Source organism: Indicator indicator, chromosome 27 (genome assembly GCF_027791375.1).
Source record: "Indicator indicator isolate 239-I01 chromosome 27, UM_Iind_1.1, whole genome shotgun sequence".
Lineage (NCBI taxonomy): Eukaryota > Metazoa > Chordata > Aves > Piciformes > Indicatoridae > Indicator > Indicator indicator.
The window spans coordinates 6,968,486-6,990,691 of NC_072036.1; the positions used below are offsets into that span (position 1 = coordinate 6,968,486).

Below are 22,206 nucleotides of genomic sequence, written 5' to 3' on the forward strand. Positions count from 1 at the left end.
TCAAATAACATTTCCTGTGGCTTTTAAGAGAGTCCTCAGTTGCAGTGTGGTGGGGGAAATGTGAGTGTATTTTGATCTGAATGGGTTTACAATGTGTTGATGCATTCAGCAAAATAAAAATTACTTCTGTGTACTGCAAGGATCAATATGCACTGTCACTATGCACTTAAAAACTGAGTTCAGTTTGATATTACTCCTTTTTAAAACTAACTAGAATCAACTAATAGTAGTCAAATGAATCTTGTTTATTTCAGTTAAATTATGTAGGTTTTATATGTCATACTTGAGGCATTTTCATATAGGGGAAAAAAAAAAAGAGGCTTTTAACCTTTTTCTTTCATGACAATTCACAATCTTTGTTTCCAACCCTTCCCCTAATGTGAAAGGATAGCTTGTGAAGGAAGGCAGTAATGATAATCTAAATGTTTAGATTTACCTGTGTAGGTAAATTTGGTTTGCCAAAAAAATTCCAAGCAGTTTAAAATATTTAAGTTTTCCTGAAAGGCATCTTAAGATTAGGCTAGGATAATATCAGAGCAGAGGTCATCTAGCTGTATATGCAGATTACCTCTTTTCTTCAGCCTGAAGTTATAGTAAGTAATTTACAAAGTTTTATTGTTTCTTCCATTGTATATTGACAATTTTAGATGTTCTCAGGATCCAATTTTGCTCGTAGTGGTGATGTGGAGTTTTTTTTTTGTTGTTTTTTTTTTTTTTAAACTTAAAGCAAATTAACACGGCCAAATTAAAAGAGATCCCTAAGGGTCTCTCTAAAAACCTGGCATTGTCCTCTGTAAGTCCTTTTATATTACCCCTGCTGCTACAGAAACCCCCATCTTGCTCTAAGCTTTTTGAAGGCTTAGATGTCAAGAAAGTACCCAAGTACAGAGGGATCTTCTGAGAACCAAAGTGGCAGGAACTGGCTCACTACTGAGACTTGTCAGGGGCACTGCCATCCAGGCTGCCAGCTGGCAGCTGTTGATGAGGTGTTCAAGAAGTGAGAGCAGGGTGCTGCAGAGGAATGTAGTCTATCCACTCCTTCAGGCCTTCCCCAGCACCTGTGAGATGTAGCTGGCTGCAGCTGTCAGTAGTGCTGGCTGTGTGCACTGCGTCTGCTGCTTCTCCTTTTGGATCTAAATCTGTGTTTAGGGTAAGCTTATTTAGTTCTTTATTTAGGTGTATGTCTTTTCAGCATCTTTTATGTTCCTTTTACAATGCTTAGTTTAGCATGGATGTTTTAGAATCATAGACTCAAGAAGGCTGGAAGAGACCTCAAAGGTCATCGAGTCCAACCTGTCACCCTAAACCTCATGACTATCTAAACCATGGCACCAAGTGCCACGTCCAATCCCCTCTTGAACACCTCCAGGGATGGTGACTCCACCACCTCCCTGGGCAGCACATTCCAATGGCCAACCACTCTCTCTGTGAAGAACTTTCTCCTCACCTCCAGCCTAAACCTCCCCTGGCACAGCTTGAGACTGTGTCCTCTTGTTCTGGTGCTGGTTGCCTGGGAGAAGAGACCAACCCCCTCCTGGCTACAACCTCCCTTCAGGTAGTTGTAGACAGCAATGAGACTCTTGCTCAGGCCAAAACAACTCCCATCTTTTGCTTTTCGTGGCTCACAAGCGTTCTCCACTCTGGTTGTGATTAAATAGTGTCTTGTATGAAGACAAAGTTTCATATTTGAAACAGGTGAAACCCTGTATTTCTTATTATGGTGATTAAAAAACTTCTGTTGATGCTGAGCTGTGTTTTGAGGACAGAGCCAAGAGGGGGAGCACAAGCATTATCTTTGGAGCTGCATTCATGAAGCTGCACCTTTTCAGGTTTCTGAGCCATTGAGTTTATAGGATGATGATTTGCTTAAAATTGGTTGTTTTGTTTTTTTGTTTGTGGGTTGTGTTTTTGTGTGCTCGGTTTTCTTTGTTGTTGTTGTTGGTTTTTTGTTTGGTTTGGGTTGATTTTGGTTGGGTTTCTTTCTTGCTCCTGTTATTTGTATCTCTGTATCAGTATTGATGTATATGTTACAGGATTCATCTAGCCCCTGGTGTAAGAAGTAGCAATCAGTTCTGGAGAACAGGGGAAGTCCTTGAAGCTGTGGCCTTTGCTCTGCTTACCTTGACTTGCAAGAGGGGCCACAAGGAGTCTGACAGTAATCAAGGGCATAAGAGGTGTGGAGGAGGTTCCTGGTGGCCTTAGCAAGGCTTTCTTTGGTATGATTTGGAGTTCTGTTGATGGGCCTTGAAATATGATCTGCTGCGCTTCCTCAAGTGAGAAGCTGTGGTTGTGAAACAGGAGCCAGAGAAACATAAAGCACATGCAGGAGTGATGAGCCTCTGGGCACTTACAGGCATCCTCTGCTGGCCCTCCTGCCTGCCCTGTCTTTCTGCCCAGAGGTTATAGCTGTAAGGATGCCAGAAAAGATGAAGAAAGGAGAATGGTCCTTCCTGGCTTGCCACCTAGTTTTTAAAGAAACCTTAATATGGTCATGCTGTGTTTTATTGGGTTTGGGGTATTATTTTTTTTTTCTTTTTCCCCCAGAGATCACCATATGTAGATCTGGGAATAGATATGCTGTTATATCTGAGGAACCAAGGAAATTGCAATCCTAAAAGGATTATATATACTTTCTTCACTCTCTCCCTTTCCTAGGTTTCCAGGCTTCCTGGAGAGGTTGTGGATGTCTTTTCTCTGGAGACTTTCAAAACCCACCTAGGCAACCTGTGCAACCTGCTTTAGAAAGGGGGGCTGGACTAGATGATCTCTAAAGGTCCCTTCCAACCCCCACTGTGCATACCTAACCATCTGTAAACAACAGTTGTACAACTCTTGAGAGAGAGTGAGAACATTCTTCAGAGAATATTGTTGCAAAGAAAACTTTATTTTTAAGTATCCAAGATTAGTTTTTCTTATGCTCCTGACAGATCAGCAAACTAGAAGTGATTAATATCAGCTTTTTTCCTGTGTCACATTTTGATCAAAGCATGGTTTTTAGCAAGGTAAAATTTTTCAATGTGAGCAATTATCTCCGGTATTTGGCAGAATTAACCCCTTCACTGTCAGCCACAATTCAGCTTTTTGTTCTGTCCTTTTGCTGTGCAGTTGGTAGTCCAGCAACTGGGATTCCATTTGCAATATGTGGGCTCAGTCTGAAGTAAGCACTAGCAGGCGATGGGAAATCAAACTGGGATCATACTTGATTGCAAAAAGAGATTTGGCATTGGTTACCTGGCCAGTTTTGTCTGTAATCTTAGGAAAATGCATCTTTTGGTTTCAGCATCATTATTCAACATTTGAAGGTTCTGTGTTTTCATTGCTGGCTGAAAGAAGTGTCCTGGGGTTGTTTCTTGTATTTTTTTTTTTCTTTTTTCTCCCACGTTCTGATGGCAGAGTTTCTTACAGGCCTCCTTTGTATGTAATTTTTGATCTGGAAACATGCAATCGTTGGTAGCAGTAGACTCTGCTTTCTCCTTTTATTAAAAAGGAGTATGTGTTTTTTTTTTTTTAATCTTAATTTTTCTCAACTCATCTAGTTTTAGTTATTAAACTGTGACAGTGGTTTCTTTAAGATGGGGATACTTCTTAATATACAGATCTCACAGACAGTGAGCTTTGTAGGATCCTGAGTGTTATATCAGTTATAGCCATTTTGCTGGAAACCAATTTTTATTCTTCTTTAGACCAGAGTGAGTTTCCTAAGTGCTTTTGTGGTTTTGATATGCTACGTTAAAAGTCATCAGAGATCCTCCTAAATAGTCTATAACAACTGTTACAACATATCCCATGTGTATAATCTTACAGATTGATTTATGTTTTTTGCTAAAGCAGAGTATTTCAAGAGTATCCAAGTGATAAAGTGCTTACAGTGACATAGCTGTGAAGAGTTTTCTGCTTTAAATGCAAACACAGGAGTTGACACTACTGTATCAACATATAGATACTTAGTTTGCAGAAGCTAAATGTTTATTACACGTATTTCAGAGCAGGTGAGAGAAAGAAAAGCTTTCGTTTTAACACACAAGCCCTATGAGGAGAGGCTGAGGGAGCTGGGACTGTTTAGCCTGGAGAAGAGGAGGCTCAGGGGAGACCTCATTGCTGTCTACAACTACCTGAAGGCAGGTTGTAGCCAGGAGGGGTTTGGTCTCTTCTCCCAGGCAACCAGCACCAGAACAAGAGGACATAGTCTCAAGCTGTGCCAGGGGAGGTTTAGGCTGGAGGTGAGGAGAAAGTTCCTCACAGAGAGAGTGGTTGGCCATTGGAATGTGCTGCCCAGGGAGGTGGTGGAGTCACCATCCCTGGAGGTGTTCAAGAGGGGATTGGACGTGGCACTTGGTGCCATGGTTTAGATAGTCATGAGGTGTAGGGTGACAGGTTGGACTCGATGATCTTTGAGGTCTCTTCCAACCTTCTTGATTCTATTCTATTCTATTCTAACTGTCCATGCTGCTCTAGCTAATGCTGCCGAAGCTTTGAAGAAGGTAGCATAGAGTGGAACGTGGATGGTTAAGAGTAGGAATATATTGCAGTAGTCATGCTGCTTTTTCCTGGGAAAAGGTTCTTTGTAAATCCAATCTAGATGGGTCTCTTCCAGAGAACTGAACCACCCCACAACGACCATAATTGGAAATCCTGCCTGTGAACAGGAGCAGATCAGCTCTGTAACAGCCAGCACTGGTGAGAAGTGCTGCATCAGTGTGTGCTGAATCAGGGATGTGCTGCTGGCAGTAGAAAGCTGGTAATTTGGGCTTCTTCCACCCCATGAGTAACATCTGCCTTTTCTACATGTGTGCAGAAGACTGTTACTATGCATATGTGTGGCATTACGTTTAGTGTGCAATGCATTTGTGTGAGTGTGTTTTGTTCCCATGTGCTTTTGTAGAGAGAGATGCTAAGAGTAAGCTGTTTGGCCCTGATGTAGTGTAGGAAATCTGCTTCTGACCACCTTTCTCAGTGTCTCTCAGGTGTGTAAAGCTACCTCCTGGGCAAATAATTCCAGCAGAAGCAAGCTCCTTTTGGTCACTGTCCTTCCCAGAGACCTGTGAGGAAAGTGTATTGTTGTGTAAAGGTCTGTAAGAAGCTTCTTGTTGCCTGCTTTAAGTGAGGACAAGCTATGGACTGGATGATTGCACTGGGAAGTAACAAGTGGTGTGTCAAATACAGCTTGAGGGCTCCCACGCTGTACACTTGACCTGTGCATAAGTGGTAAATCTTTACTGAGGCTGTAGCATGCTGCTTGTCTTGGTGCAGAGGCAGCTCCTGCTCCTGGATGTGTCGGTGGTAAGGGCTGCCTAGGCAGAGGTATGATAGCTCTTGGCAGTGGTCGGCTGCTTTTCAGCTCTTTTGGCAACTTCTTTTGATACTGATGGACACACTGATGGCTTCTGGCTTTTGAGATGTTTGTGTGAACCATAGGTGGTCAAAAAAAGTGTAAGTAATAATTAAGCTTTCATATTTAAACTTATCTGCACCTTAGCTGCTGCAAGCTGCTTCTCATGGATATTCTTGTTTCTGCCTACAGCATCTGTGACTTTGCTTTCCACAGGTAATTTGATGCATGCTGTCCACCCAGTATAGGTGTTTTGTTCTGCCTTCCTGCTGTGTCCATGTCATTCCCTGTGAAGTATATGTTCTGTGGAAATCCCATTTTGAAAATCTGTGTTCTGCTGTCCCCTTTAGCAGAAATAATGTTCCTTGAAGGGTGCAGATCTTTTTGTGATCTTTCAATATATGTCAGCTGCATCAGTGAGAAAACTGCAGGACACACTGTCCCATGCTTGCATTTATGCCCAGACTCAGCAAGGCTCTTTATTTAATGGCAGGTAGCTAATTGTGCTCAGCTTTTAGGATTGAGTTCTGATAAAATAGGTGTGAACACTAAATGACAGGTATTTCATCTCTGTAGTCTTTGCATATTTATGCTCCCATTGTGAGAACTGTCTTTTGCTGTATTTTAGGGGGGTTGAAGTAGAAGATCTTCAGAGGTCCCTTGCAACCCCTACCATTCTGTGATTCCACACCCCTCAAAAGAAGGTTTGAGAAGGAAGCAGAGCCTTAGAGGTTCACATCAGCTTGACAAGGATAAACGCAAGCACCAGAACCAAGACAATAAGCAGGAAATTGAGTAGCAGGTTGAGACCTCTGTTGTTAGCAAGATCCATAATGTGCATCAGTCTGCCCTCCTCTGCTTGCAGCAGACTCTTGATTGTAGGCTTGGGGCTGCTCCTTCAGTGGTGAGCAATGCAGAGTTACATGAATTTCATTGTGTTCTCTGCTCTTCACTTCTCTTTAGTTTCTGGCCCTTAAGAAAAAAAATGATTGTTTACAACAGATTTTTAATTTTTTAGTTTTCAAAGAAATTCATCTGGATATTCTTAAAAGCCTCTTTTTTCCCCCAAATATCTTAAAAAGAAAAAAAGCTTTAATTTGACTTCTGAAGAACTAATGAATGGCAAAAGGACTTGAATTTTATACAGTTTGGCTCTCTGTTTACTTATTGTTAAATGTCCATTCTCCAGATTTACTCTTCAGCAAAACTGTAGAAAATTTACTTTCAAAAACTCTCTTCAGGTGCAAAAAAGAGAAGAAAGCCTTTTCAACTGGTCAAAATGTATCTTTGCTAACAGGAGTATTTCCTACCCTTTTAGGGTTTGGCATGGTGCAGTGTGTCAGGGAGCAGTTTGCCAGCAGCGTGCTGTGCAGAATTCATTGCAGCTTTGCAAATTTCTTATTAAGAATCTAGACTGGGCTGGCAGAGTGTATGTCCTTAGTGCTTATAATAGCAAGAGCTTATTTTAAGATGGTCTTAATAACTTAGCAATTGTGGTTTATATATAGAAATACATAAATGAAAGAAATGGAAACACTTAGCCCTAACAGTGAAATGTTGCCAAAACTTCCATTCACTAACCAGCTTAGGTTCATAGGGAGGCTCACAAGAGGGCAGTGTTTTCATAGTTTCATATTTTATACCAAAATGGAACTTCTGTCATTCTTTTGTCTTAAAAAAAAAAATGTAGTGAGCTTATAAAGCAATAAGCTTGACTTGAACTGTCAGATACTACAATAAATGTAGGGTCTGTTTTGAATAATTTAACAAGGTTTTTACTGAGATGAGCATCAGTTTTTAAAGGAAGGCCACAAACATATCAGGGGGCTGGAGCACCTCTCTATGAGGACAGGGTGAGGAAGCTGAGGTTGTCCAGCCTGGAGAAGAGAAGGCTCCAGGGAGACCTTATAGCAGCCTTCCAGTACCTGGACCTACAAGAAGGCTGGAAAGGGACTGTTTACAAAGGCCTGCAGTGATAGGATGAGGCAATGGTTTGAAATTAGAGAAGAGTAGATATAGATAAATATTAGAAACAAGTTCTTTACCATGAGGGTGGTGCAACACTAGAACAGTTTGCCCAGGGAGGTAGTTGAGGCCCCATCCCTGGAGATATTCAAGTGCAGGTTCAACAAGGCTATGAGCAACCTGATTTAGTGGAGGATGTCCCTGGTCACTGCAGGGATGTTGGACTAGATTACCTTTGGAGGTCCCTTTCCACCCAAACTATTCTATGATTCTATGAATCTTTCATAAATACATTGTTCTGGTTTTATTTCTTGCAGTGAATAAGAGGTGTTCACTCAAATCCTTTCATAACAAAACCAGTTTTTTAGGTTTTTTGTTTGTTTTGGGTTTTCTTGTTTAATTATTTCTCTCCCTCACAGAGTAATGTGCTTATAACTCATTTTGAACAGGTGAAGCACATCTCAGCATGAATGTGTATATCTGATGTGTTTATGGTTCTGTGTGTAGTTGTAGCAAAACTTCCACGTTTAGTGAAAATTTTTGTGGAAGCCTGTTTTATGCTTTTCTTTTCACAGGGTGGTTCACTGATGCTAGGAAGGGAAGTTGCTGCAAAATTGATGCAGAAAAGTTATTAAAGAAATGCCAGTACCTGCTGCCCTGTAAAGTGCCCTACGGACTAGTTTTAATGGCAGCTACATTTTGATTCTGAAATGGGTGAAGTCTTCACCTGGAGAGAAATGGGGAGAGATATTGTGCTGGGGAGTCACATCTTTAAAAGCAGCATAGTTTTTTTTCCTGATTCAGCTCTGTGTAAAATTGCCATGGAAGTCTGTAATTTCTTTGGGTTTAGTGTTTTTTGTTTTGTTTTGTTTTTTGAGGAATATTAATATCAAGTTGGTGAATGTTTAGCTGTCTTCATTCACTATTAATGTGGAAGATGAACTTAGCAAGGTGATGTAGCCTTGGGTGGAGTGAAACAGAGAATTGAAAACTTAATCCAAGCTACATGCTGTGTTTGGAATTTTTATTACTGCTCATAGAAGTAGTCAACTTTTTGATTACATTGTCATAAAATTTGTTAGGATTGCTTATATGGTGTAGTTAGTGCAAATGAAGTAGTATGTGTAAGTGAGCTGGACTTTGCAAAACAGGCAAGAATATTGCTGAAAACCAAATCAGAATAAATAGGGGTCTAAAGAACTAGAAAGCTGTGTGCTGACTAGCTTGTTTTTTTTTTCCACATAACTATAATAAGTAGCTGATAGAATAGATGCTTTTTCCTAAACATAATCATATTTAAGTATCTTATTATACACAATATATTTTTCAAGCAGTCAATAATAATAATAAAAAAGAGAGCAGATGTTATTTTTAAAACCCACAAATATAATAGTATTTTTTTTTCTTTCTATAAAAAGTTTTGGCTTTTTATCTCTGGGTTCAGTTGACATTTCACTAAGATGGTAAAACATTTTCTGATCAGCAGCATCCTGAGACATAAACGATCCATACAGTACAAGCAATTTATCAACAGTAGGACATCCAGTTTGTTTATATTTTAATTTTTTATCTGTTTAATTTTTTATTGAAACTAAATTACAGCTTTTCAGGTACATAAGAGGAAAGCGATAGTTTGTTTTTTTTTTTTATGAGGAGGGGAGTGAGGTTTTGGTGTTTTTTTTTTTTAACAATAATTTACTGTGAATTTATTTGTGAAACATGTAAATCCAGTGTGTCCTCAGAATGTATATGCTGATAGTTCATTCTTGACATCCCTTTACTTCAGGAAGTTTTCAGTGCTGTAGAACCGTTGTCTATTTCCAGTCAAAGTCAACACTTCCAAAGCAAACTAAAACTGACAATTCTATCCACCACAAAAATACAGATTTTTAAAAGAGAAGGAAGTCACTTAAGATTTTACTATTTCCTGCCCCTTCCCATGCCTGCTGTGCACTGTTTGTGACTTTTCTTAAGAATCAGTTGGGAGAGGGCATTAAGTAAAATCTCATCCGTTTGTGAGAGTGCTCAGAATGCATGCAATGGAAATTGAAATTTACACCATCAGTTTGTGTCACTAATGTTCATACACTAACTTGCAAGTGGTGGTGGAGGTGTTGCTGATCTCCTCAGTGCTTGCCTCACCCTAATCCTCATACAGCAGCCAAATAATTCCCTCTGGTGATTAACCGTATTTCAGAGGTGCGGTCTCAGCATATCCATTTGCCAGATAGGAAGTGCATCACTTGCTTGTGTTCCATCAGTACAGAGTTTCTCAAAGGTTTCTTCCCTTCCTGTGCAGCTGTTCACTGTCAGCCTCTTCTCATGGAATATTAAATCGTAAAGGTTGAATACAAGGTTAGGATAAAGTTGTTTTGACTTTCCCTATACATCAATAGGATTGCTTACATGGAGTGCTATAGGAAGATGCCTGTTTGAAAAATGGATGTTTTGCCTCTGGCTATTGATTCTTCAGTTTTCTTGAAATTTGAAAAGTATAGAAATTTCTTAGGAATTTAGCTTAATACCAGCAACATGAAGGAGAGTTGGAAGTCTGCTGCTCTCTCTTGTTATTGACAACTACTGGAGAAGCAGCTGCAACTTTTATCTGTAGAGACTGTGACTTACATGTTGAAAAGATGTTTCTGCTGTGCTTTCCCTCCTGTGCTTAATGGTTTGGGGGTTGTGGGGTTTGGGGTTTTCTTTGTTGAGGTGTTTGGAGGGGTTGTTTGATAGAATGGTTTTGGGTTTGGGGTTTTTGTTTTAATTTTAGGAAAACACTTGCCTGTTCTCTAACAGGCATTTGCAGTTGAAGGCATTGGTTTTACTTGTATTTGTGTGTTACCCTTCAATGCCAGCAGTAGGGGTAACCTAGACCTTTCTCTTTACATCAGACATAAGCCACCTTGTGTGACATTGCCAGGTACCAACTCTTCTGCAGTTTTAAGCCCGGGAAATTACTACATAAAGCACAGCAGGCCATAATAAAGTAATCTGCAGCCAAATACTAATAACTGTGAATATTATTTCTGAGTGGTGCCAATTGTCATGTCACTTAAATGAGTTTAAAAAATTAAAATTTTGATACAAGTGTGGTAATGTCGATTTTTTTTCTGCAAAACAAAGTGAAAAAACTCTCTCGATGTCACTCAGTTCTGTAAGGGTGTGCCTAGTGAAAAATACTGTAAGTTAATTTGCCTTTTTTGTGTGGGTGCACATACTCATGCGTGTGTGTGTGTGTATATATATATGTGTGTATATAAAAGATCCCTTAAATAGGGAGAAAAGCATTAAATAGTTTTTATTTCAGGGTTAGAAGAGATTTTTAGTTTATTCTTGTATTCCCTTAATAACACTGAAACAATTTGAATGCCTTCAGTTGAGATGCAGCACCTTGGAGTAAGCAGAGCAGAAACTTTCCTAGGATGTGTTGAGGGCTGTGTGCCTGGTGGCTCTTCTTTGGGCAGACCCTGGCCAAATTTGCAAGCCCTCCAAGGGCTTAAGAATTTTCAGAGAAACAGAAAAGTGAAGTTGCTCTTTGATGTAGCTAAAACATTTTAGAACTTAACAACTCTAGGAAGAGCCAGTACTTTATACCCCATTCAGAAAAAACCTTTCTTGATTCAGACAGGCAAATTAAGTCATGCACAGCTTTGTATCAACAGGCTCTGAGCACTGTTGTGCACAGCCCAAGTGTTTATAATATATGTAGCAGGTAGTAAGAGGGTAGTGCGATGGTTGGCATACAGCTCTAGTCCAAGGGCTAGCCTCTCTCCCAAGAGGATCCTTGCATTGGGAGTTGCAGGTGTAGGTCTCTCTTCCCTCTGGGGTGATTTTCCTAGAGGACAGCGCAGAGAGGTGCTGGAACTTCAGAGGAGCATCACAATGATACAGATCAGCAAGAGGCAAATTAAAATGAGGCAGAAATTCACAAAGAGCTCTTGGAGCCTTTGGCGTGCTTGTGGGTTGACCTCAATAGTTGAGGCTCTCCGCAGAGCAGAGCGAGTTATGTGTTGGACCTTCTCCATGGCAACAAGAAAGCAGAGGGCACAAATCAGAGGTTTTAGGAGTACAGGAGAGAAGAGAAGTTGTCAGAAGCAGTGCAAGATGCCTATTATCTTCTCTTTTTGTCTTAGACAGCCTTTGTGGAGCTGGGAAAGCAGAAGAGTGAAGAATTAGAAATGCAGAAGTAAAGAGTTTTGATGAGTGCAAACAGATTGTTTTAAAGGTTAAAAAGCCTGAAGTGAATAGATTGCCTTTACTGTGTTTTTACTTTGAAACAGGATTTTAAAGATCTTGCTGTTCAAGTTCAGGTTTGTGCTGTGTTGTGCTTCTCCTGAAGGCTTACCAAGCACCTACATCTGAGCCATCTTGAGGAACTGTAAAATGGAACCAATGGATATATTGGTTTGACCCCGATCATTACTTGAAATTCTAATCTCTCTATCCTTCACAGTCTGAAAAAGCCATGGCTGATTTCCACCCCACCCCCTCCCCACATGCTTTATTTGTTAAAACACAAGTGGAAGCCTGGTTATGTGATTGAAGTCACAGACCTTTTGGCCAGGAGATTTGGATGTTACTGCTGGCTGTTACTGACTAGGGCAAACAATCTGATTTACCAGTGCTGGAAGGAAGGAAAGGAAATCTTGTTGAAGCATTTCCATTCCAAGTAAACATTCTTTGTGGGACTTCTGGGTTCTCAAATAATAAAACAAAGTAAGGACTGTTTCTTGGTTTTTTCTTTTTTTGATCTGGTTTTTTTTTTTTTTTTTTTTTTTTTTGATTGGTTTGTTTTTGTTAATGTGTGTAGGACAATGTCTTACAAAATGCAGGTGCAAAGGTAGAGGACTGCTCTGAGGAACAAAATAAAGCATGCATGTAAGTTTGTCTCCTAAGTGAATGTTTTATTTCAAGCTTCTTTTCCCCCTTTTTTAGTGGCAGATGGAAGCACAGGGTGTCAGTTGTCTTGAGCTCCCAGTAAGTAGTTGCAGTGTAAAACTCTCCCATATGAGTCCTCAAGTGAGAGAGGCTGGCTTTGATATATGCTTGCTTAGTTCATAAAGATGTGGATTCTGTAGGTGCTATTGCAGTGTGAAAACTCATTTTTCAGGATGATGATGATAATATAGCCATCTTGCACATCTCTCAAACTTCGCTCCTAAAGCTTCATTTGCCCCTAAATATTCTATGAATTTATATTGTGATCATATCTTTCACAGAGGGCCTTTCCTTGCCACATCTTTGAGTATTTTTGGCAATAAATGAAATTCCTATATGCCACATAAAGGGAAGCCATTGCTTAGATAACTGCAGCCCAAATTACACAAGGATCCTGACTGAATCAGGGGCACTTTTTTTCCCCCCACAAATTTGACTTTAGATATGGCTAAAGTGGAAAAAAACCAAAAATGAAACGAGTGCCATTTAGACTCTGTTTGCAGTCCCTCTATGTTGGGATATCAAGTCCAATAGTACTATATGAGCAGAATGTGTACTTCCAGTGCCAGTGTTGGTATTTCATAAGAGACTTTGAAAGAAGCCAGGTTACACATGGATATTGTAATATCTTTAGAGGACTCTATGTGATGACATCTCTGAACTTCAGATTTTGTTATGATTTTTCGAGCTATAGCTGGTCTGAACTTTATTGCGAACAAAACACACACCAGGAACTTGCTTTCATAGTGACTATCATTTTTCAGCTTTGTTTGACTTTGTGGTGTACCTGTTTCTGTCTGTTCAAGCAGTTCAAGTGCTTGCCAAGTATCTTCTGCTGGTCATTGTCTGCCCCAAGAGCAGTAAAAGCAAGACATGCATAGGAATTCTCAAGTGACTTGGCTGAAAGAACAATTGTTCTCTCAGCCCAGTACAGACTGGGATCCTTTTCTAGACAAGTCACTGTAGATGAACCACTAATGGATTTATGTTAATGCAGAGAAGGTTGTGTGACAAACGCTGCCCAGAGAACAATATATCCTGGGGATGGCTACTTCACAGCTCCTGCTGTCATTTCTTTAATGCAGGGTGTGTGCAGCCTGTGGTATCGGGGCTGTGTGTGACCTGCTACAGCAAGACATCTGTCTTCATCCTGGCTGCTGGTTTTGTTGGGGCCCTCTGAAGGATTGGAGAAGCCTGAGGTTTCTCCTGTGTTTGTGCACAAGGAGTCCATTTCTGTGTAAGATCTGACTGCACACATGCTGGCACCTGCACTGCTCTGCTGCTGCTTATGCTTCGCTTGCATGACTCAAGGGGTATAAGGACCTGAGACTTTGAAGTGCTTCCATAAAAAACAGTATTATCAGCTGGTTGGGCAGGACAGATGCAAGGCCAACACAGGTGAGGAGAGATGGCAAGATCCTTCCTGGAGGGGAACAAAAAAATACTATTCCCTTTGGAATGGGTGAGGGATGTTGCTGAGGGAGCAGATGATAGATTGGGAGCCTCAGTCCAGCTGAGTCAGCATTAGCTGTTTGGACATACATGACCAGACAAGATATTAAAATAAACGTAGGGTAAGTTTTTACAGCTAGAAAATGGTGTAGAGAAGGGTGGGGAGAGGTCAAAATAGAATAATTAGGTTTTCTTAATTTAAAATCTCATATGGTTTTGGAAATTTTTGAAATCCCTCTGTGTCCTTTTATCTGCTAGGTCTACCCCTGGGAGAAGTTTTCTTGTAAGCAAAGGAAGCAGTCTAAGTTTGTATTTTAATGTTTGCCTTTACAAGTGCAGGGCTTTGACTAATAAACACATCTCTTGCTTGTTAATCCTCCGTGGTGCTGTCACTCACCTAAAGTGTGTGTAAAGAGAAACAGATTCAGCAACACAGCTGCATATGGGTGGCTCTCAAGGTCAAAATGGGCAGCCTGAAAAATAGTTATGCTGAAATGAAGGCTGATCTGTGCCACAAATAGTAGCTGTTCTCTGCTGTTTAGTCTCCTGACTGTGTTTTATGTCAATATCAAGAAGGAATATTCATGCACACACCACTTCTAGAAAGGAAGGTGTAGCAAAAGGGCAAACTGTATTTGATTTTTTTATTTTTTTTTAAGTTGAAAAGCATGGCTCAGGTGTGCCCTGAGCCTGAGCATTGCCCTAGAGAAACTATTGGCTGCATTGCTCTGCAGCTCTGTGTACATTCCAGTGTTGGTACTGGATTTGAAAGGCTTGTCTTCTGCACAGCAGCAAGAGGTGTGTGCTTCATAGATTTATAGAGTGATTTGGGTTGGAAGGGACCTTAAAGATTAGCTAGTTCAACTCCCCTGCCATGGGCAGGGACACCTTCCCCTAGACCAGGTTGCTCAAGGCCTCATCCAGCCCGGCTGTGAACATCTCCAGGGAGGGGACATCCATGACCTCCCAGAGCAACGTGTTCTGGTGTCTCACCACCCTTACTGTAAAGAATTTCTTTCTAATACCCACTCTAAATTTCCCCTCCTCAATCTTCAATCCATTCCCTCTGGTCCTATCACCTGTATGTTCCTGTGTAGGGGATCCCCTATACCTGGTGCCCTAGAATGAGTCACTGGTCATAGTTATTGCTTCCTTCTTCACTGACATGTGACTGTTGCCCTGATTTATCAGGTTATTTTTATCTTTGTTCCTGGGTGTCCTTCACAATGAGAGGAGGAGGTATGTGACCAAAGTGAAATCTGTGGGCCATGCTCGTTCCTGGTGCAACTGCATTGACTCCATTGAAGTCACATGAGATAAATTTGGCTCCTTTGGAAATGCTGCAGCAATTTTAGACCCAGCATGTTTCCTGTCATATGTTTACTAAATGCAGCAGTGATATCAGTGGGATAGAAGAGGTTTGACATCTTTGATTTGTTGCTGTCCCACACGACCAAGTGAAGCCCCTGAAAGGGCATTGTTAAAAAGTGGTGTTGCGTAACAGTCTGTTGCAGAGATTTTTACAATGAGGTGTCTCCAAACCCTAGTCATTCAGTTACATCTATTGAAATGAAATGTCTTAATAACCATAAAGATAGTGATGCCAAAAGTAGCATCAAGTTATGTGATCCTTGATCTAGTACCTCTTTAGAACTGTTACCAAAAAATACCTGACCTAAGAAATTCCTGTAGGCATTTGTGTGAAGAGGCATCCTCTGTATATTCAGAGGAGGTAAACTCAGATACATATGCATAGTGCCAAAGCAAAGAACTCTGCTCACAGGACTGAGCACTGTGAGTTGGGTTGAAGCTGGAGCCCTTTGTCACCATTACTGGTGGGTTGTTGACCCCCAGAGAAGACACTGCAGTGCTGTAAAGCTCTGCACGTGCAAGCAGCTGCAGCTGAGGTGTAGGCGTACTTTTGCTGGCTGTCTTGTTAATGTATGTATCTTGTTCCAAGCTGCATTGCTTTGTTTTGAGCCCTGCTGTAAAATATCTCCTCATTGGCAGTGTGGAGTCACTGCAGTTGAGATTTCCAGATCTGAAATACCTCCATTTTGTGTGAGGAAGATGAGAAGGGGGTGAAGGTTGAAGCAGTTTGAATTTAACTCCAAAGGCTTCTGGTGGGTATCACTACTGTCACTTCTGTTCTGTAAGTAAAAGTTTCCTATGATAAACCAGAAGTTGCTTACAGGTTTTCAAGTATAGAACTGTATATCATAAATTAATTTTTAGTATCTTAAAAAAATTAAAAAAATAAAAATCAAAGGAAGAGATTTGCTAGAATTTGTCCCAGCAGCTTGGTTTTGTATTTGCCTGTGCTAGAGGTGCAGAATTCTGGTGCTTTTGATTTCAGGCTGAGTTCACTTGTATCACTGAAGAAGGCTGTTCAGGATATTAGCCAATTCAACAGCTTGACTACAAAAAAGCAGAGTTATTTTTTTGTTTCTGGTTTATTGTTGTGGTTATTGTGTTGTGGGGTTTGGGTTTTTTTTGTTGTTTGTTTGGTTTTGTTAAGAAAATGTCAAAGGGCAAATAAAGGGCTGAAGGTTGAAATGAAAGGCAAGAATATAGATTACAGTGCAGGAGAGGACAGATTGAAGGAGGAAAGTAGAAGAAAATGAGCAGTGGAAGAGTGGGAGTGTGGGGAAAAAGCAAGGAAATGTGCAAGGGGAAAGAAAACTGCAGCTGGAGTACATTAAGTGATTGGAGAGAACTGGACTTGTTGCATATAATGTCATTTTTTCAGTAACATGCAGAAAATATTTCCTTGGGAAGAGGGAAGAAGCAACAATTTAGCTCATAGGTTTTTGGGAAGTGCTGGTAACAAGCAAAGCAAACTCATTTTATCCTTCTTTTGCTTCACACATTTTCAAACCTTTTGTTTCAAAGTCTGGTTTGTACTGCAGTGTCAATGTTTTCTGTTTGTTTGGGAGAGGAGAGGGGAAGGCTTACACTTCAGATGTTTTTTTTTTTTTCTTTCCATCCCTCTCAATTCATTCCTCTTAAAATCTTGCTTTTGACTAGCTTTGTTCTCAATGTTCTAGAAGCAAGATGGCCAGTAAGAGCCTTTCCCTATGTTTCAAGTCCTTAAGAATCTGAAAGGTATTACCAAGAAATGACACTGGATGATAGCTCAATGCACCAGGCTTGGTATTTTGGCTTTTGGAAGGTACCCACATACTTTGGAGATAACTGGAACTTTGATCTGTGTGCTGGTCCCTTAGAGTAGCCTGGGAGCTAATGCTTTGGGCTGGTTTGGAACTCTGGCTTAAATTCGCTGCAGCTGCTGCAGAACCTTGTGGTGGGAGCTTGGGCAGGTGTTTCAGCCTCCATACTCATCAGTTCCCTTCATCTTCTGCCATAAGAGATCTCATAAGCGTGTACTTTTTCCTGTCTCTTGGTATGATGTGCCTTTCATGGAGCAACTTGCAGGAAGCTAATTCCTTCCTCCACTTCACTGTTGGATGTTTTTAAGGCCAGGCTGGATGTGGCTCTGGGCAGCCTGATGTAGTGGAAAGTTTCCCTGCCCACGGCAGGGGGGTTGGAACTAGATGATCCTTGAGATCCCTTCCAACCCTGGCAACTCTGTGATTCTGCACACACTGAGTACCTAACACCTTAAACTTTCAGGCTGGGTTTTAGGTTCTGGTGGTTCATGTGGCACTGCTTGTTAATAGGAAAAGGGGTAAGTGTAGTTTGAACGGCAGTAAAAATTGTAATACATCTAGCATGTAGAACAGAAGTGGAAGGGGATGTTGCAAGTTGTTTAGCAGTGTAGGGGACAATGGCATGGCATTGATTAGAAGAGGAATATAGTAGGTAAATTCAGCTTCTGAGAAGTAACTTGATGCCAGGAAAGTCCTCTTAAGCCGTATATATCAATCTCTAGACAGCAAAAACAAATTTCCAGTTCTAAAGCATCCTGTAGTTTAGGGAACATAACATTACTTTCCTGTGGGATTTTTTTGTTTCTCCAGCCGAGGTACTTTTCTATTCCTAGGTCAAAATATTCTTAACACAAATGAAAAGTTACTCTTGTAGCTGTATCCCATACTCGTTTGCTGATGGTCTGGAAAAAAGCAGTGAAAATCACCTTTATGCTATCTGATTACAAGTTGATTGTATTGAGTTTAATATTCTACAGTGATGATGCTATATTTGTAACCTCCTCAGAGGCTGAGGACTAAATGCAACGTTTTAAAACAGAAATGTGGTATACACATAAATCTGAATCTCTCAAGACAACTATGTTATTTGTATTTAGACACGTAGCAAAAAAAGCAGAAAATTATTTGCTGTAAATGAAACTCAGTTTTTCACATCTGATTTGTAACACTTTTATCACCTGCTGCGTAGCACATGCTTCTGTCTTGACTGTAGGCTGTTGTTACTCAGTTTGGACGTCTGTGACATGAGATACTATTGGTGTGAAATTCTGAGATTTAACTTAGCATGTGAGTCATGCTGTCATCCACTTTAAAGTACAATTCTGTGACAGGATAGAATGCAGATGAAGGGGCATCTCACCTGCTGCAGCTATGGATGTATTCCAGTAAAGAGCTGCCAGCAGCAGCAGCATATGTTCAGTCTGGGTGTGTATGCACAAACTGTGTACTTTCAGAGCTGCATGTATGCAGAGTTCGTGTTAGGAGAGAAAGTTTCTGTGCATGGTAAAATAAACCCTGACTCCCCCATACCCTTTACATAACCAGCCTTGGGAAAAAATGTCTGTCTCAGAATCATCTTGCTTGCTGTAGGTATTGGTTTGAAGGCACTGGGAGCTCTGAAATGCTGCTTCTGCCTACTGGAAACAGCTGCTAGAGAACTTCAGAACAGATTGTTTGCCTTAGGAGTAACAGGATGTCCAGGCACTTCCAGTACTTGTCTATTCAAAACTGGCACAAGGCAGTTGAGCACAAACCCAAGCACCTGTATATATTTTTGCCTGATGCCTACCAATTAGTAATGGGGAAAGAAATGAGGTGTCTGTTCAGTAAGAGGGAAAACATGGCTCACAAAATTAAGGTCTATACTCAGTCTGTCTTTTCAAAAACCAGAACCTTAGGTATCTACCTAAGTAATAGTAAGGTGTGAACTGATAGAAGAGGAAACATGGTTGTAAGGAGGAGATATTCCTGAGAGACTCATGAATCATATTCCCTTTAAAATATATCTACATCTTTCATGTCCTTTGTGATATGTTTCTGTTGGAGATGTGGTCTTTTTGCAGTGGTTTCAGAGGTGGAGTTGCTTTTTTTGCTTTACAGTATGCATGCTCTTTCCTTAGTTGGAACTAAAATGGATTATTTCCTGTGTTTGAAATTCAGTTCATGATGTTACGAATTCTAGCTAAATTATTTATCTGTTCATGCAAGCCTTATAAGACAAGTTTGACAGTTAACAGTGACCAGTAGGAGAAAACAAACCTTTAAAGGAATTCACGAGAAAAAATGATATATAAATTCTGTAGCTTGAACTGTACTTTGTGTAACATGATACAATTTCAGTTCTAGTACTGCTATAAACAGCTGAATTTTTAAAAATTAAGGCTACTACTTCATCATAGAACAAAGCAAGATCTTCTTTCTCAAAAGCTTTTATGAGTTAAGTGTTTAAAGACCTTTTCTGAGCTGTGTGGGTAAGAAGCTTTGGAGGGTGGAGGAAGTGCCTCTACAAAACTTTTAAGTGAATTACTGTCTTTGTGAATGTTTTATTAAAACCTAAACAATATGTATTAAATTGAGAAACAAAGGTTTGAGGAAGATTATGAAAGCTTCTCATCTACCCAAGGACAGCCAGTGTCCCTCGAGCATGTAGAAAAACTCCCTTTGTTGCAAAATACATCCCCCACAGCATTATGTTGTTGACTTGGAGCTGTAACGCCTGCATGTCTGTATTTTTGATAAACAAGTTGCAAAAAGCTGTTGAATAGAGGAGTTTCAGTAGAAAGCTCCAGCTAGACCACCTTGCTGTAGGAATTAAAAGCATAAAAGAAGAGAGAGGTTCCTTACCTCTAGTACAACTGTCAGTGAAGCACAGAGGAACCTGCTCAGGGCTGTGGGAAGCGTCTGTAGATCTCTGGCAACTTGTCTGAGCCTGTGACCAAGTTGTGGGAACAATTGAAGTAGGCTGAGGGGAAAGAAGTAACAAAAGTTCAGAGGCAGGACTCCTGGTGTCATTCAGCAGCTCACAAGTTGTGATTGGCCCCATTTCTGCCTTCTGACAACAGGCAGTTGCTTCTCTAAACTTGTTCACAGCGGTAATGGATTAAACATGGGCAACATCTTTCCTCTCGGGAAGGGAGCTGTGTGCCAGGGGACCACCTGCACAGCCACATGATGAAGGAATCTGGGAAGCAGCTAAGGGGGCTGCCTGCTTCCACTGTGCCTTTTAAACAAGATCTTAAATGGTAATCTGTTCAGGCACCTGGTTTGGATTTGTTATTTTTGCTACAGCAATGGGGGTGGTTGTTTTTTTGGGGTTGGTTGTTTTTTGCATTTTCTTTTTTTCCATAAACCCCCTAAATCTCTAGTGTGGGTGATCACATTCCATATGGATTTTTGAGTTTGAATGATTTTCCTTTGTAAAAGGCGTTTCTTAAAGTACACTTCAAGTATGTTTTGATAATGCTGTTACACAGCCAGTATTCAGTTTACAGCATATGAAGTGTGTTTTCCAATATCATCTTCTGACACTGCTCGAATTTTTCTGTATTTCAAGTTTCTTCAAGCCTTTAAGCTATTTTGTAGGTTAGAGGATTTTTCCCCCCCAAATAACCCTCAGCATATCTATCTACATTTTTCTCTGAAATGTATCATTCCTATACAACTTAAATCCCTTTAAAACACACACACAGACACACGCTAATTTTCTCCCTTGCTCTCATTTTGTGGCTGGAAACTATCCAAGTGGTTCTTGAGAACCTGTTGTGTTTGTTTGGATAGGAGTAGCAGGTGGATGCTACTTTTCAGATGTATTATCCTGTGCTGGAAGGTAGCAGTGAGACCACAGTGCATCTATGGAACAGGTTTTGTTAATCTGGGAAGCAGCAGACTTACTGAATGTGAAAGAGCTGAATGGTTGAGTGTGTGAGCATCCAACATCAGACTTCATCTGTGGATCCAACTGCCAGCACGTCTCTCTTCCTGATTTGGAAATTGCAGGCAGATACACAGAAGCTCAGGCTGACTGCACACTTACAGATCCAGTTTTGACAGTGCTTGTTTAGCTTAGTGCCTGGCTTTGCTCAGGAAACCAGACAGGATGGGGATATTTTATTTTGGTTTTTTTGGCATTTTTTTCATTCCCTATAAGCCCTGTTTTGATACATGTTGCTAACCAGAGACAAAAAGACCTTGGAGGGTGATGTACCACCTTGCTTCAAACTGAGCTCCATTTTTATTCTTGGAAATAAAGTTTAGCTCTTCTGTAAAATCAGTTGTAACTTAGCTGAAGGTAGCAACTCAGTTTTAATGTAATAAATCTACCTGCTTTCTGTTATCCTTTAATATCAAACTCAGGAAATTTAGGGTCACATATTTCAGTTTAAAGTTAATTGAATATCCCCACAGAGAGGGGTAATAGTCCTTTACCACTGCAAAGGGTTCCATAATTTACTTACAATGGCATTATTAACTTTATAAATCTCTCACAGTCAAGCAAATTGTGTTCAGCCTTTTTATGAGGGAAGCTTCATGTTTCTATTGTGTGCTATCATCTGGCAGAAGCACTGCTATCATTGCATTGTTTGCCTTTTGTAAGGTGTAATAGGAAACTTGTGCTGTTGAAGTTCACCTCTGGGCTTCGTTATTAAAGTACAACACCCACCACTGTGCTAGCTGTGGTGCAGTTCCTCCCTTTTACCAACTCACTGTAAAATGATCATGTTATTTAGTTACTTTACCTCAGAACTTATTTTTGTTAGCAAATTGGACCTAATCATCATTTTGGAACTTCTTAGAAATGAGATGCATTACAAGAATGCTGATTTTGTTTGAGCTATTGGCACTGTCATAACTTGGTCTTCCTTTTAAAGAATGGTCCTTAAATGTGCAAAGTAAGGCATGAAGAAAAATAATCGTATCTCATCAGAAATGTAATACCTGCCTTCTGCAAATGTCTAACTTGGATAAGAAATTTTGAGATTGGAAATATGTTTATTAAATAACAATAACATGCAACACTCATGTGGTCTTAATTTGTGCAGCTCTTGTAGTGATGATGAACAAGTTTGCTTAGATACCCTCTTGCAAACATTTCTCTAGTTCAGTTTAGTATCACTCCCCACAAGTTACACAAGGGATTTTGATGGGGTTCTGAGGCAGGTGCCAAAGTGCTGCTCATGGAACATGTCACACTGACTGACAATGCACCTGAGCAGACTGACAGTGCATGTGGTCAGACAGACAGTATATATGAGCCTGTTGTTGTGCTGTTTGATTCACCCGGGGTGAAGGGGTCCAGGCACCCATGGTTATCAAGAAAGGAAAAGCTTTAAAAAAGGAATCTCTGTTGGAAGT

At 40.4% G+C, this 22,206-nt stretch overlaps 2 protein-coding genes across 2 annotated transcripts in view; one reads left to right on the plus strand and one right to left on the minus strand.

Moving 5' to 3' along the window:
• The window catches only part of CEP85L (centrosomal protein 85 like), a 93,765-nt gene that overhangs the window by 41,343 nt on the left and 30,216 nt on the right, over positions 1-22,206 (plus strand). The gene's annotated exons all lie outside the window — the stretch shown is intronic.
• On the minus strand, positions 10,971-11,319 carry PLN (phospholamban). Its single transcript, XM_054393055.1, has one exon. It carries the CDS (start codon positions 11,317-11,319, stop codon positions 11,161-11,163), a length of 159 nt encoding a protein of 52 aa, XP_054249030.1. The 3' UTR covers positions 10,971-11,160.

Coding starts and splice junctions, on each gene's coding strand:
- PLN (XM_054393055.1), bottom strand. CDS start 11,319: ATGGAGAAGGTCCAACACATAACTCGCTCTGCTCTGCGGAGAGCCTCA.